The sequence below is a fragment of the Anser brachyrhynchus genome (genome assembly GCF_964034855.1).
Source record: "Anser brachyrhynchus genome assembly, chromosome: 6".
Taxonomy (NCBI): domain Eukaryota; kingdom Metazoa; phylum Chordata; class Aves; order Anseriformes; family Anatidae; genus Anser; species Anser brachyrhynchus.
The window spans coordinates 8,577,950-8,592,781 of NC_137700.1; the positions used below are offsets into that span (position 1 = coordinate 8,577,950).

The 14,832-nt window shown below is 41.7% G+C and overlaps 1 protein-coding gene across 1 annotated transcript in view; it reads right to left on the bottom strand.

The window, feature by feature from the left end:
* The window catches only part of LOC308196972 (uncharacterized protein), a 28,520-nt gene extending 17,649 nt beyond the window's left edge, over positions 1-10,871 (bottom strand). The window contains exons 1-3 of the mRNA XM_080596710.1: positions 9,599-10,871; positions 9,064-9,281; positions 7,724-7,920 (exon numbers count right to left, since the gene is read on the bottom strand). Coding sequence (XP_080452836.1) covers positions 7,724-7,920; positions 9,064-9,281; positions 9,599-9,894 — 711 coding nt within the window. The 5' untranslated portion in view covers positions 9,895-10,871. The remainder of the gene's footprint in view (positions 1-7,723; positions 7,921-9,063; positions 9,282-9,598) is intronic.
* Positions 10,872-14,832: the final 3,961 nt, after the last annotated feature.

Sequence of the window (14,832 nt, forward strand, 5' to 3'; positions counted from 1 at the left end):
TTTCCAAGAATACAGTGAACCAAAATTTTCCTGCAAAATAGAAATTAATACATGTTGTGCTGTTCCAGGCTGCAGAGAATAGTGCCACGGTCACAGATGGCATAAGCTGGTACTTCTGCCTTACTCACATCATCTCATTTCTTAGAGATCGAATTTACAGCAGCTGAGATAAAGTACCCTTCAGGGTATTACATTCATCTCTTTCATAAATCAAGAACCACTTTTTGTTACTAGAGATCTGAGTCCAGAAAAATAGGAAAACATATGGCATTAGGCTCTGTAAATGGCCAATTGGCATGTCTTTACAATAGCTGTTTGCGGATTTTTGGCTGCTTCTCAAACCAGAAAGTAACATTTTGTGTGTTTTGTATTCTGATGAATCAATACAGAAAAACTCAAATAACAACAACAACAACAGTGTTTTTCAACTGAAAACTCAGTCCTTCTCCCCACCCACTAAAATACAGCATTGTTCCCATTTCTACTTGCTTACTTTTTTCTCTTCTGTTACAGAAGATACACTCCGGTCATTACAGTGGGCCATGTGTGATCCTTGACACTGACTTGGATGTAGTTTTGTGGGCCACTCCGTATCTTTCAGGATGCTGCTATCCTCCCTCTTACCATGGAGACAATATCTGTAGAAGTAGATAATTAGGCTTACCCAGTGGTTGAATGAAGTATAGTTAATGCTTCTAAAGTAATCTGTGATTGCTTAATGGAAGTGCTGTGTTAAAGCAGTGGCTTACCAGCATTTGGCCTTGTGAATGTACTCAGAGGTGGTATAGAAATGCGTGCCAAGGTGAAAGTCCTCTGCAGATATTCCATAACAATGACTTTCCTGGCCATGGAATGTTTGGTCCCCTTTGCTTCCGTATGCAAAATGTGCAGCATTCAGTACTCAAGGGACACCAAGTCTCCACAGGTCTTTCTTGCCTTGGGCTATGAAGCTGTGGAGAATCGTGTATGAAAGCTTGTGACAAAAAGCAGCGCAATATATCTTATTGCCTTGTAACGTCTTAGTCTGCAAGAGCTTAGGGCCTACCACACTTTGAGACTTGCATAGGAAACAGTGATGTAGTTAAAAGTAAAAGGTTGTGATTTCTGAATATACTCAAAATAGGTGTAGAAAAAATATAACTTCCTGTAAATTTAACAAGTATTGCAGGCTCCATTTGACTACAGTCATTGGGAGTTACTGGCCCAAACACCTTGCAAAAATTCACTTCATGAGGTAGCTCAGGTCCTCCTACAATTGGACTTGAAGTACAATGCTGAAATAACCCAGTCAGGTTTTAGTACAGCCTGTAACCCTTTTGCCCCAAACTGTGATTGTGTCATATTTCTTTGCTGGGGTGGTATTAATCTTGTTAATCTGGCTATATTCCACTTGTTAAACCAGCCTATTTTAAATTCACTGTCAAGTTTAATTTTTGCAGGATGTTTTACATCTTGTGCCCTGAGTTGCTTATTGTGCAGCACTTATAAAAATATTTTACCTTTCAACCCAAAGGGTCTTGGCCTTGGCCTTTTGTATCAGCAGTGGCTGATAGCAGACAAATATTTAATAATCGGTTTGTTGACCACTTCAAAGTCCTCCAGGATGAAAGACATCATGTAAAGTCAGCCAACCCTGCTTTATTTATAGTATATATTATATAATGTTATCGTGTGTAGTATATAATGAATTATATTTAACTCATTTAAAGAGACTGACCATCAAAATTCTGATAAAGTCATAAGGAAAAATGTCTTATAGAATACAGCTTTAATTCTAGATTTATCTTTAATTGCCTGGTAGCTCCTGAGGAGCTGCACATAACTGGTTCCACAGGAACAAGCAGTGACAGTTTATGGTACTGCTTTGGGTTATTTGGCACGAGCTGTGGCACAAGTCCTGATGCTGGCACAGGTTTGCTCAATAACAGAAACAATCACTGTTTGTTGACTTCACTGTGTACTGGGTAAGTCCCTAAATGCAAATTCTCTCTCTCCCACACACTTCCACCTCAAGAAGATGCTATGAAACCTTATTCTGAGGTGCTGTTCATATTTGTTGAATTGATGTTGGTAGCATACAGAAAATTCCATTGATAGGACTTGATAAATTTCTAGTTTCAATGATTGCAGTCTTTCACTCTTTATATTTAACCTCCATATTATAGATCAGCTGTTGCATTAGCAAATCTCTTTGCATTTTTATTCATCTTGGCTGAAAGTTCATCTTTTACTTACTATATGTACACACTGCTATCTATACATTTTTTCCCACCATTTTTTTTTTTAATACATAGAATGCATTTAGAAATACACATGGAAGGATAATATGTAACATATATCCCCATGGGCATTAAAAGGATGTCTTAAATCTGCACTTAGAAGAATGTCTAAAATCAAGTGATGGTGTTGAGACAAAAAAGTCCGTAATTTATTTTTTTTTAATTTCCAAGTATAGTCACAAGGTTTAACTGGAAAAGAGAAAGCAGGTTTCCCACTCTCACCACCAAGTCAGAAGTTCATGGAAGTAGATAGGATTTTCACAGCAGATTGAAGGTAGTGAAGGACCACTGGGCTTTTCTGTTCAGCTTTTTCACAGCTAAAAGATTCCTACTTTTAGCTGTAATCAATGGGCAATTAGTCAAAGGATCTTTAGTTCCTTCTGCTTCTCTCCTTTAGGAATTATTATAATTTTCAGTTATTTCAACATGCTTTCAACTTGCTGGTGGTGTAAAGAATGTGTTTTGACAAAAAAAATTGAACACTAGGCACATTCACTGCAGGTGACTGTGTGTTCCCTTCATGCTCCAGAGTGAAACAACCATCTGTACAAGTCTGAGAAATAAACAATGAAGTCTGGTGTCATTCAGGATGTTCAGACATTTTGTCAGAAATTTCAACTGAAAATCAGCTTATAATACAAACAGCAAATATTGGAGTACTTTATTATTATTATTTGAAAATTGCCATTCTAGTTAAAAATAAATTGAGAAAATGGAGAAAAAAATCATGGTTCAATTTTAAGGCTACTCAGAATCATGATTCTGCCTTGTGGTCTACATGTTAAATGCTGCACCATTTAGAAAATTGTTTTTTCTTAATGATTTTAAAATAATACAAATTCATAAAGATAAATTTGGTCTCAATCCATTTTAGTCTGTTTTGAAGGTTCTTCTTTAATGGGCAGTCATTTTGCTTTCTTCTATGCTAATCTTAAATCTATTTTAAGGCAACTAAATTTAACAATGCTGACTAAATAAAACAGTTGGTCAGCATATGTTAACAAGCACTACATTCCTCAGCCCTTCAGCCTTAAATAGCACTTATGTATTGCCTATGTGGAGCTTAGGCCACTCATCACACACGTGCTTCAATTCCACCTTGCAGCTGCTCAAAATACTTTGTGATTCCTGGGCAGAGGGAGTACAGCTCAAAGCGTTCCTGAGCGACTGGGTCTGACGACCTCCAGGCACCGGCCCCCCCGTTGGTGGCCACACACAGATTTAGGCAGTGGAGAGCCTGCTGCTGCAGAGCCAGCAGGGGTGGCTTTGCTGGAGTGTGCTCTTCACTTGATGTTCCCAAACAGGTGGCTGTCTCTAAATGTGGCACGCGCCCGGACGCCTCCCAAGATGAGCTCAGTGTTGCATCCCCAATGGAATGGGAACAGCCACAGGAAAACAAAACCAAAAACAAATAAACCGAAAACCACCTCCCCCCAGAAGCAATAGTGCTGTGCTTGCCAGCATGGAGCTCTCCCCATGAAAGAAATGTCAATGAATGCAGCCAAGACGCAGTCCCCAGTGCCTCATGCTACCCAGTTCTAATAATAAGCTACTGGGAAACAGGGGACAGCTCATCTTAAGGGCGAGTTCAAAATAAAGACCAGGAGAGCAGTTGTCCTGGGCCTCACCACAGTCCATCGAGTTTGACTGTGGCCATAAGCAGATGCTGATGGAAAATGAGACCAGGCAAGTATGAGATATACTGCTTTCTAATACTGTCCCAGCTTCCAGCTGGCTGCAGCTCAGGAGCTTCCAGGTCTGGTCACAATTTCTGTGTATTTGGTAATCCTGAGGGGATTTCTGTTCCCTAAATGTTCCCAGTTACTCCTTGAATTTTTGTAGGCTTCTACACCCTGCAGCATCCTGGGGCAAGGCATCACACAGCGCACATAACCCCCTTCCTCCAGTTCCTAGCTTGGCTTCTGCTGACTTTGTCTCTTACCTTCAGCTATTCTACTTGAGAATAAGGGAAGTTTCCACTGGCATTCTGCATGCCTTCCTTCAGGGGATGCTGTGATTTTGTTACTGCTTTAAGCTGATTTAGGTCCCTTTCACCATGCCCTCTGCTCACAGCCACCCACCCACAGCCTCCATTGAGCTGGCACTAAGCCTCATGACCCACTTGGTAAGGTGGATCAGAAATTGAATCTAGCTGAAAATTGCTTTCAAAAGCCAAAAAATTGTTTTTCAGGAACATGCCTCTGAGCCTGGGCAGGAAGTTCTGTGTGCCTGTTTGCTTCAGGGGAGATGGAGGGTAAGCAGCTCCTCGTCAGGCTTGGTCCCCAGCATTGACAGTTCCTTCAGGGTCTTGGGAAGGTACAGGGGCACCTCTGGGTGAGCCTGGATGCTTTGGTTCAGCAGGCACCCAGCTTATCTTCAGCTACTGAAGCATCTTCCCAAGTGGGATCCTTCCTCAATGAGGAGTTAACATTCAATACCTTTAGTCTCCTGCATCGTGCAGCCCCTGTGTCACGTGCATATTCTTGTGCCACTGGTGAGGCAGTGTTTTGCTTTTATTTTGTCTCCTCAGCCTAACTTGCCAAACCAATATTCAAAATACAAGTTTTTTTGCTGATAGAGGAAAACAGGGAAGTACTAATGTTATGCCACATCATGACCTGAGCTATGGATAATGTAAAGGACTGGTGAGGTCTTTTTTCCTCCTAGCAAGTCAAAGCAGTGTTTTCTGTTTCAAGAAGTTACAGGACTAATTTTACTGCTTTTACATATGTTGATGGGAATCTTTTTCCCTGCGCAGAGCTGGAGCCAAAGGTGCACAGAATATAAAGAAGGGAGCAATATTGCAGGCAGGAAATTTAGGCAACACAACCGCTGCAGATTAAAAACGCTTCTGTGATTTGCCAGTGCCCTTGAAAAGAGCTTCGAACTAATTTTTTCTATCCACTGGGGTAAGTAAGTCTTGCTGTGCAAAATCACTACCGTGTCACTGGTGGCATGGATGCCATACTGGCTCAAATTCAGTCTACAATTCTGTACCCCTTGTGAAACAAAACTCTCAAAGGAGAAGCAGTATCTAAGAGAGCAGGTACTAATTTACAACAGGAGCAGCTTTCACAGCTGTGGCTTTGTGGGACAGATGTTCAGGGGCATGCAAAGCATTATCCTGATGGGAGGTTCCATCAATCTTGCTCACATGTGTCTAATTTTGCCCAGGCTAAAGCCGTTAAGATGCTTTATTTCACTCACATGAATTTCAGACTTTTCAGTGCCATGTCTTCAAAAGGCTTCAAGACTGAAATCTACTGTAATGTGAATGAAGTATAAATTACAATGAAATGTTAACTCGTGTAAATCCTTATTAACGCTAATGGAGAACTTCAAAGCAAACCCAGCTCCTCCTCCGCTGCACTGCTGCTTTGTGAGGTATAAAGATTGTGCTAGCACTGTTGGGTTTTAAATGTGATTTTCTATTTGATCTTTTTACATCACAAAATTTTCTCTTTGTTGCCAGTGGAGGTCTTTGGCAAGATTTAGGAAAATCTGAACAGACAGTCAAACAGACCTCTAAAAGGATCTTAAATATGCTTATTTTGCAAAGCATTTGTGTACACTGAAATAGGGATTTCTACATTCCCATAAGCACTAGGCCGAATCAGCATCTGTGTCTCAGCCTCTCCAAGAATTAAAGGTGATAGAGGTCAGGGAAGGAAGAACTTCAACCCACAAGTCGTCACCATTTACGTTTTGTAATAACTTTGCAAGCCTTCTCCAGGAGAGAGGAAATGATCAGGCCTGGTGCTTCAAGCAAGCAGAAATGTATTTACTCAATCTGGCAGGGAAAGTTTATAAGGTCATCTAATCAATAAATCAACGTAGTAGCAAAGGGCAAAAATAGATTTGAGTATTGCTTCATGGTTCACCATAAGGTAATTTTTAGGGAGAATAGTAGCATGAATTTCAAATTCTGTTTCTGTATTAAAAATCATGTTGGTTTAAGTAACTGATTAACTGGTCATAGGAAAAGTGACAACCTCAAAACAACCTAAAACTAATTTGTATCAATTAAGCCAAGCTATTTATTTAAACTAACTCAGTTCCCTGCTGAATTTAGAAAATAGCAATACAAGATGGGCTTAAATCAAATTAAGGGCATGCATGCAGGCAGGGAGTCTGTCAGTCTGGTTTTTTAGGCTTATTTTAAGTTGAAACTTTGAAATCTGGAACATAGACAAGATACCATATTCAGGTGTCAGCACCCTTACGCGGAGATGGATGGAAAGCATTACTTGGATTTCCTGGACCTTTGATACTTTCTTTCTCTGGACTAATCCTTTGTGAAGGAAGAGGCCAGAGAGGGTGGATAATATTTTGGCTTAAACCTGAGAAGTTGGAAGGAACAGGATAAAGGCAGGAGGACAGGCAGAGGGGGAAGATGTCCTTGCTCAGGTTCAAGTTGCTGGTGTGCGGGAGCAGTTGCCAGGCGTGGAGCTCAGCAATTTCCTTGCAGACTGAGAGGTGAAGAGCAGAGAGATGGTGCAAAATAAGCACTTTACATACTTAAAGCCAAAATGACTCCTTATACACGTCTTTTATGGATTTAACATCCACAGGCCCTTAGCGCAATCTGCATTTCTTGTGGGTGAGAGCTTGGAAACACATAGTGGGGAACAGGCAAACACATGCCAGTAGCTCCTCAGTAATGACAAATGCCTGGGCTCCTACCTGATGTTAAACCAAGGATGATTCAAAGCCACTTACACAGAACTAATGAGTTTATGCTTACAAAATACCTTGAAAATCTGTCTTCTTTCTTAATGTCCTCAATATACTATAATATACAGTATCTTGTTGAAAACATATTTACACAAGAAAAGGCTTGTGAGTTTGCTGACCCTGAGACTTCATAGAGAGCTGCGTGGAGGAAGTTTATTCTGCTGGTGTGGGTGTTCAGGCTGCCACAGCTTTCTGTGGCAGTGCAACACTGAAGAGACTGGAGGAAGAGGAAGGTGTCTGCAGCAGTGCTTGGGCTTCTGACCAATTGCCCTCATTACATCACCAGGCCTGCACCACGACGAGCTTTTCATACGAAAACTGCAACCAAACTGAAGGTCATTTTACACACCTTAGTAAAGGGGTCTCAAACATACTGTAGCACTAGATGCAGTTATTGAACTTGCCTTTGGTATTAGCACAAATAGGGAACAACCACAGTCCATCCTAACTGCTCCAGGGGAGTCATCTGGTAGCACCACGCTGGGCACAGCAGCTCTGCAGCATGTGGTGCTTATAGGGCTGATGTTTGGCAGTGCTTGTCTACAAGAAACTGAGCTACTACAGAATTAATCCATTGGCAGTTCTGTTGATTTTTTTTTAATTTGATGCATAACTCTTTATCTTTTCAGTATGCACTGATCATGGGAAGTATTATAGGCACATGGATTATGAAGGCTGAAAAACTGAATGCAAATGGGTTTGCCCTTTCAGAAGTCCTTCTTTTGCTGTAGCTGAACATCCAAATTTCGCAGGTGTTTCAGAAAGCCACGGTTGGGTGAAATCCATCGATGTTCCTTCACTGTTTTGATGGCTTCAATCAATGGGAGGTGGTGATTTATCATGAGATATGCTAGGACAAGGGAAGCTGACCTGCTTACTCCAACTGCACAATGTACCAAAATTTTAGCTGGTCAAAAAAGGAAAAAAAAAAGGCAAATTATAACAATAAAAGTGAAGCAGCACAGTGGATGAAGTTTAATTTAAAGGGAAGGCAAACCCCTCCTGCCTTTTCCAGTGTGGTCACAGCAACACAGCAAACAATTTATTTTTTACCCTTCCAATAGATGGCATGAACTACTAACAGTGAAGTCTAATTTGTAATTGTTCTAGCGACTTGAATGAGCAGTGCCATGAGGTCACAACCTGATTTCAGAAACACTGGTAAATCAAAGAGAACCCTGTTGAAGCAGTGATGTTGTTCTGTTGTGAACAAGAGGAAAACCAGACCCATTGCTTTCAGAGGGGCTTAATAAGGTGAAGAAGAATGCTACAATATGGCCTGAAAGGATGGCACTAACACATTAGCCACCAAGAAAAATGACTGGCCTAGTACCATTGCGTAATAAGGCAATTTGCTGTGGCTGTATTTCTTTTTTGAAGGCAGAGCATGTGAGACAGACTGAGGTAGATCCATTAATGCCAGTTTACTCATACTAAGGAATAATCTTTTATGTAATAGATACTAATTAGTATTTTATAGCACCAGTGCCAAGATGCTCAATCTCTTGTGCAACGTGCCATAAATCTCCTTGGGTAAAGGTGCATCTCCTGCTAAGGCGCATGCTCTGCAGGCCCTGTTCACATAGGAAGTTCACCTGCAGTGTATGGGCCTCTTCACAGGCCTTGTGGCTGGAGAAATCAGGACTTTTATCTCTTTATTCATGTGTTCTTACAAATACAGTTGCTATGAGAGGGTCTCAAAAGACTAGACCAGATAAAACTGTGTCCATATCAAATGTGTGTTTTTTCTTTTCCTTGTTTGAATAAGCCTTTCCTTCCAGATATTTTTCCCTCTACTCCTTCTCCTCTCTGCCTCAGTGTTTCTCCTTCACTGTCCATCCTTTTTCTCACATCAACTTTTTGCAGTCTTCCTTGATCTTTTGGGACCAACCTAGAGCTACACATGTGCTCTGCACACCCTCCCCTCACCACCCACCAGGCAGGTGACCAGCAGTCTGCGCACTGACTCATCTACCACTGAGCTTGTGGACCTGACCAGTTACAAGAGGCTGCCAACACATTTGAAATGCGAACAGTGATAATTTCATACCTCCCGGCGTATTCAAGGCTTTGTGGATAAATTCTGCCGCAGAGTAAAAGAACTGGCTTATATCAAAGCTGGGGAGGTCGTGGGCTGGTACACCATAGTAATCAATGGTAGCTCCGTAATAGTCCTGGCCTCCCTGGCTGTACACTGTGCCGTGGGCAGCGTTTAAAACATGGGTAACACCCATCTTCCACAGAATAAATCTGTTGTGAGCTGTTACTCTGAGGAAAAGACCAACACAAACAAATCAAGATGGGTACAGAGATATTCAGAGGGCAGGAACAGTCCTGTGATTGCATCTCCCAAGCCATGTGCTGGCACATAAGCCAGCGCATTGTTCCTGAGGGTTAACAAAGAAGCAAATACCCAATTAGTCATAATTTTATCTCAGAAACTTTGCTGTCTGCAGTTTAAATGACATCAGTCAGCAAAACCAAGAGCTACCTAATGCCTGACCGATGAGGGATAATAACAGGCTGAAAAGACAGAGCGTACAGCATGGCATTAGAGCAAAGTCAGTCTGTGCAACTTTACTTACAGGTCTCCCAAGAAGAGATTAGGCCATACTTCATCGACGTGGTTACAGGAGCGCTGCCCGGTATTGAGGAGCTGCTCCAGTTCTTTGAGGGAGGGGACATCTCCTGTGCATGGCTCGAGGCCCAGGGGGCCCAGCGCCTCTGCCCCGGGCATGTGCGAGCCCTGCTCCCAGCAGCCAGAGGCACCGTGCTGGGCGCTGGGGAGCTGCCAGCACCCGTAGCAGTCACGGGGTGCCGGGAGATGGGCTGGGGCAGGTGCTGGGCTACAGCTCCTGACACTACGCCCACGCTGCGGCATACCCCGAGCCTCCTCCCCAGGGCTGGCTGCTGGCTGAGGGGTTGGCCTGGTAGGCACCGGTGGTGGAAACAGACGCACAAACCTAATCGTGCCTTGCTGGTTCCAGTCTGCTCCCTGCCGTTCATCCCCAGACCCAGTGCTTGAGCCCACAGGACACCCACCGTCTACCCAGACATAGCTGGGATGGCCCTCAGGGATGTCCTCAGTGCTGCAGCGGCAGCCAGCCAGGTCTGACCGTGCATCACAAAGCCATAAAAGTCCTGATAAAGGAAAAATGCAAACCTGTCTGGGGCAAGATGCACGGCAGCTATCTCACAGTAACTCAGTGGCATTTAAAAGTGTAGCTGCGAAAGGGCTAGGAATGCACCAACATGTTCTACCAATGTGGTCACTGGGAAGCTAAACACCAAGTAGGTTAAGATATCTTGCCTATCACCAATAATCTAGAGAAATGCTATTTCTTGAAGATACTGGTTTTTCACCAAATGAAAGAATCTGAGCTCGTTTGTTATGTTTAATCTTTTCTATTGCAGTTGCTGCTTTCATCAGTGCATTAATACAACACACCTGTCACACATTGTACCATATGTTCCTGTGTTGAAAACAGAGCCAAGAACATGAGTGTAATGGTTGTCAGGTGAAACTTGTAAGCCTCTGCATTAGTTTATATGGCAAGGTCTGGAATTCATAGGTTGGAGGTTTAGCATGTTGAACTGTCATATTAGTGGATCCTTGCAGGTATGCTAGTGCTTGTGCTCTTGGTCTGCAGGCTGTGTGATTCCTGGCAGGGGACTGCAAAACTGTAATGAAGCTTCTGGGAAAAATGCATGAAATGCTGTTGTTCTTCCTTTGTAAGCCTGGCAGCTGATATGAGATCCTCTACTAAATGAGTCCAGAAGGCAAGGTGATCCCAGAAGAGAGGTTTGGTGCTGACACCCCCCCTTCCCATCGAAAAAGGGTGGTGAACACAAGTGAAACCTTGGTAAGGGCTGACACACCTTTATTCTACATGCATTGCTGTACTATGATGGAGGGGTCATTTTATTTTATTGAAAGATGTATCACAGAGAGCAATTTGAAATTGAGTATTAATATCTGGACTATTTAACTGTGCTTAAGAGGACTCTGGATGATAGCTGGCCTGATTTAGCAGAGGAGAGGACTGCAAAAGTGGTTAAAGTTATACTTCAGGCACATGTTCTTAACACGTTATTTTGTTCTGGCTTGCTCTTGTTTTTTTCTTTCTGCAAAACAGCTTTTTAAACTGACTGATTTGTGTTCATGAAGCAAGAAATTTACTGACCCAGCAGGTGAAAATTGTTTAGTTCAGTCTTCTCAGGTTTCTGGGTGGAGACTCAAGTTGGGGTTTCACTAGCAATTTTGCTAATGTAAACCCAGCCCTTTTGTTGCCAATCAAGTTATGTCAGAAAGGTAACACCTGTGTTTTATTCTGGCCCTTTTCAGCACTAAAACTTTTATTGGCCTCTACCTCAAATGTACTGGCTAAGAACTCAGTGATACAAAAGCTGATGAGCAGAAAAATGTGACCTCCAGAAAAATGATATCTAAACACAGTGCGCCTGCAACATTGATATGGCATAAGGCCAGCTGCTTCAAAACCGTGTGACTCTATCAAAACTCTGGCCTTCCACTCCTAGCACCCTCTAAACCTTTAATAGCTCTGTGAACTTGACTTTGGTACAGCTGTGTTATGGACTCTTTCTTGCCAAGAACTGTCACTGAAAGAGGCAGGAGGCAGAGATTTGCTTTTCGGACAAGCTCCCTTACTAACACATAGGATGTAACCCTGCTAAAGAGGCAAACATTTCTTCCTGTTCCCTTTGCACTCTTGCCTGCTGTTCTGCCCTTGGCACTGGGCTTGGGTGGTCTCGGAATATTCTTCTCTTCCCATGTAGTCACACAGAATTTAGCCATCAGGTCTGCGGGCTGGCACAGGACTATCAAGCTCTGTTTTACTGGGATGTGTGTTAGCATTAAACTCCCAGGAGGCTGGGGATCCTTCTCAGCAGAAGTACCAACACTCCTAAGAAAAACTAAAGGCTTCTGGTAAAGTTCTTGTGGTAGCATTCAGGAAAAGGCCACGATTCTCTTTGTGAAGAATTGTTGTAGTTTAGTTCATATAAAGGCAGCCTCAACGCAAATGATTACAAACAAACAAAAACACTATGGAAAACATGAACTTAGTTTTGTCCTAAAATTTGGCAGCAGATTCCTTCCAGGTGTAATCTCTTGTCCAGGTGAGTTTGGCTCACTACAGCTTTGCCTCTTTCATGGTCCTTTTCAAGTGACTCAGAAAAGGTGTGAAAAGCAACAAACCTGGCCACTCTGAACAGAGAAGAAACTAGAAACTAGCTTTCTCTGCATCAGGGGCTTTCTGAGGTACCAAGGATTCCTGCATTCTGCTGACTGTTGGGACAGGGAGCAACCCTAAGCCAGACACCTGTGCAATTATGCGTGATCTTACAAATAGCTGCTATTTCAGCTGGAATTAATGCATGATTATCTACACCTAACAGAAGGCATCCTTTTAATTGTTTGACTATGCCTTTGTGATTATTTTGTAGGTAGTACGTGGTGCAGTAATCCAAATCAAACATTCCCTGGCTAATAATGTAATAGGTGGCACCAGTGTAAACAGCCACGGAGTGCTTTACTAGTGTGCAGCGTGGCACTACCAGGAATATGTGCACTGGTCAAAAATAGGGCATGCATAGAGTCTCTCCTATTGAAAATGCTGCTATCAGTCCCACCTGATGCCACATCTGTGACACCTCTCTCTCTCTCTCCAGTGAAAACTGGGACCAAGTCCTTCACGTATTCTGAAGGAAGAAGGCTTTTTACAGTGGAAATACTACAACACGGAAGTTCAGCTAGTGTAAACAAATATGACTATCTAGATACATTCATCTCCACCATCAAGAAATTTACTCATTTCACTCGTCACCCTGTTTTCAGGATTTGTTTTTTGGGATGGTTAACTATTGAAGAAGAATGGAACTGATTGAATCCTGGTACATTTAGTTCAACGTTAAGTGAGACAGGATTTTCTGGTGTTCTACAACATGAATCTGCTCATAACCTATGGAACAATTCCATCTGCTTAGCACATGGCATTCAGTCTGTTGTTTTTTTGCTCTGACAAGTTCATCTTCTTGATGAAGATCAATTATGCTTGATGAATTTGATTAGTTCTTAGCCGTTCAGTCCCTTTTTCTTCCTTTATGGGAGTAAGAAAGTTAAAGTTAAAAATAGATGCTTGAAAGTTCACACATGACTGATCTGAGTATGCTTCAACACAAGTATGGAGATGATAAGGCAAACAAAGAAGAGATCACCAAAAAGAAAAAAGCATGATGTAGATCAATTAGCACCTCTAGCTAAAGACTCACCCCCCCCCCTCCCCCCCATGCTGCATTCTTTGCTTGAAGAGAATTTTTATAGGCAATTTGTTCTCTATTCGCCCAGGGCTTTTCTTTCCTGAATAGTCTTTAGATTTATTGGAGAGAGATTGATCATTTCAAATTATTGAATACGAACACCAGTATTTAATGACAAAGACTGTTTCAAAGAAAACCAACACCCCATTACATTCACACATCTCATTTTCCTTTGCTATATATATAATATATTGTAAATGGACCTTTTGTAATTGGGAAACTTCAATAAAATTTTCCTTTCTTGTTGTTATTAAATGTCAGCCTGAACATTGAATCAATATAACTGTGTAAATTGAATAAATTGTTTTTAACCTAAAGATGCACACAGTATAATTACATAGTTTAAAGAGTGCTTTGTTTTTTTTCTTGGCAATCTGCAGGGATTTTAAAAATATCAGTAGCGTATCATTTGTCATAAATTCTCAGACTGACATGTCAGCATTGGCTCTGCCTGTCAAACTTAGATCGATGCATTCATGTCACGTAGCATGAAGTGACATAACTCACAGTGATGGAATGAGGCTTATCAGAAATTTCTGTTATATAAAGCACAAATTATTTAGATAATTCACCCTTTTATACCGCATCAGATGTTAGCGAGGAAAAGTAGTTTTCAGCTTTGAAGCACAGTGACTAAACAGCTATTAGATGTGCATTTTCATTTAAGAGTTACAAGTTTTAAATTGTGCTCTTTATCACTTTTCTGTGTAAGCTAATTTGGTCATTTTGAAAATATTTGTTAGGTGATGAAACTAGATGCCAGAAAAATGCCATTAGCAGTGATGACTTCAGATGGAAACTGTAAACAGTGAAGGGGAATGGGATAAGAAGCCTTTGGCTTGCACTTTTTGCTTCCTTTATGCAATCCAATGAGCTTGTGGATTCTAGTGAATACTTACATTTTTAAAAAGGAGGAGAAAAAAAAAGCCAGAGTACTCTGAATAAAGCAGCACTTTCCTGTCACCTCCCATAAAAAAGGATGACTGCTAGCAATTTTGAATACACTCTGAACGGGGACTTGGAGTAAGCAAAATTGCTTCGACTTTCAACCTGCTTTATTAACGGCTTATCTTCAGGTCTGTTGGATTATTTTTTTTTTGTCTGTTTGTTTTTCAGATTCATGCTTATGTGATCTACAGGTCACTGGTGGATTTGGACTCATCAGTTTTTCATCTAATTTGTGTGGAGGGAAAGAAAAGGAACATCGAGAGGACAGATACAGCATCTCCTTCTTACAATGATTGCAGAGGCTACCAGATCTTGGCAAAGAAGGAGGAATGTTCCCTCAAACTTCAGCACTCATTTGGGAAGAAACACATTGTTTCATGTAAAAAATAAAAGCTAGGTGGAACAGACAGCTCGAAGAAGCATCTTTGAACCAGTATCAGGGCAACATAATAATGAGCAGAAGTTCTTACAGCTGGTGTCTATTCTGCCTACCCAGTGCTTCATCTATTTAAAATGGATATGTTCCATTACA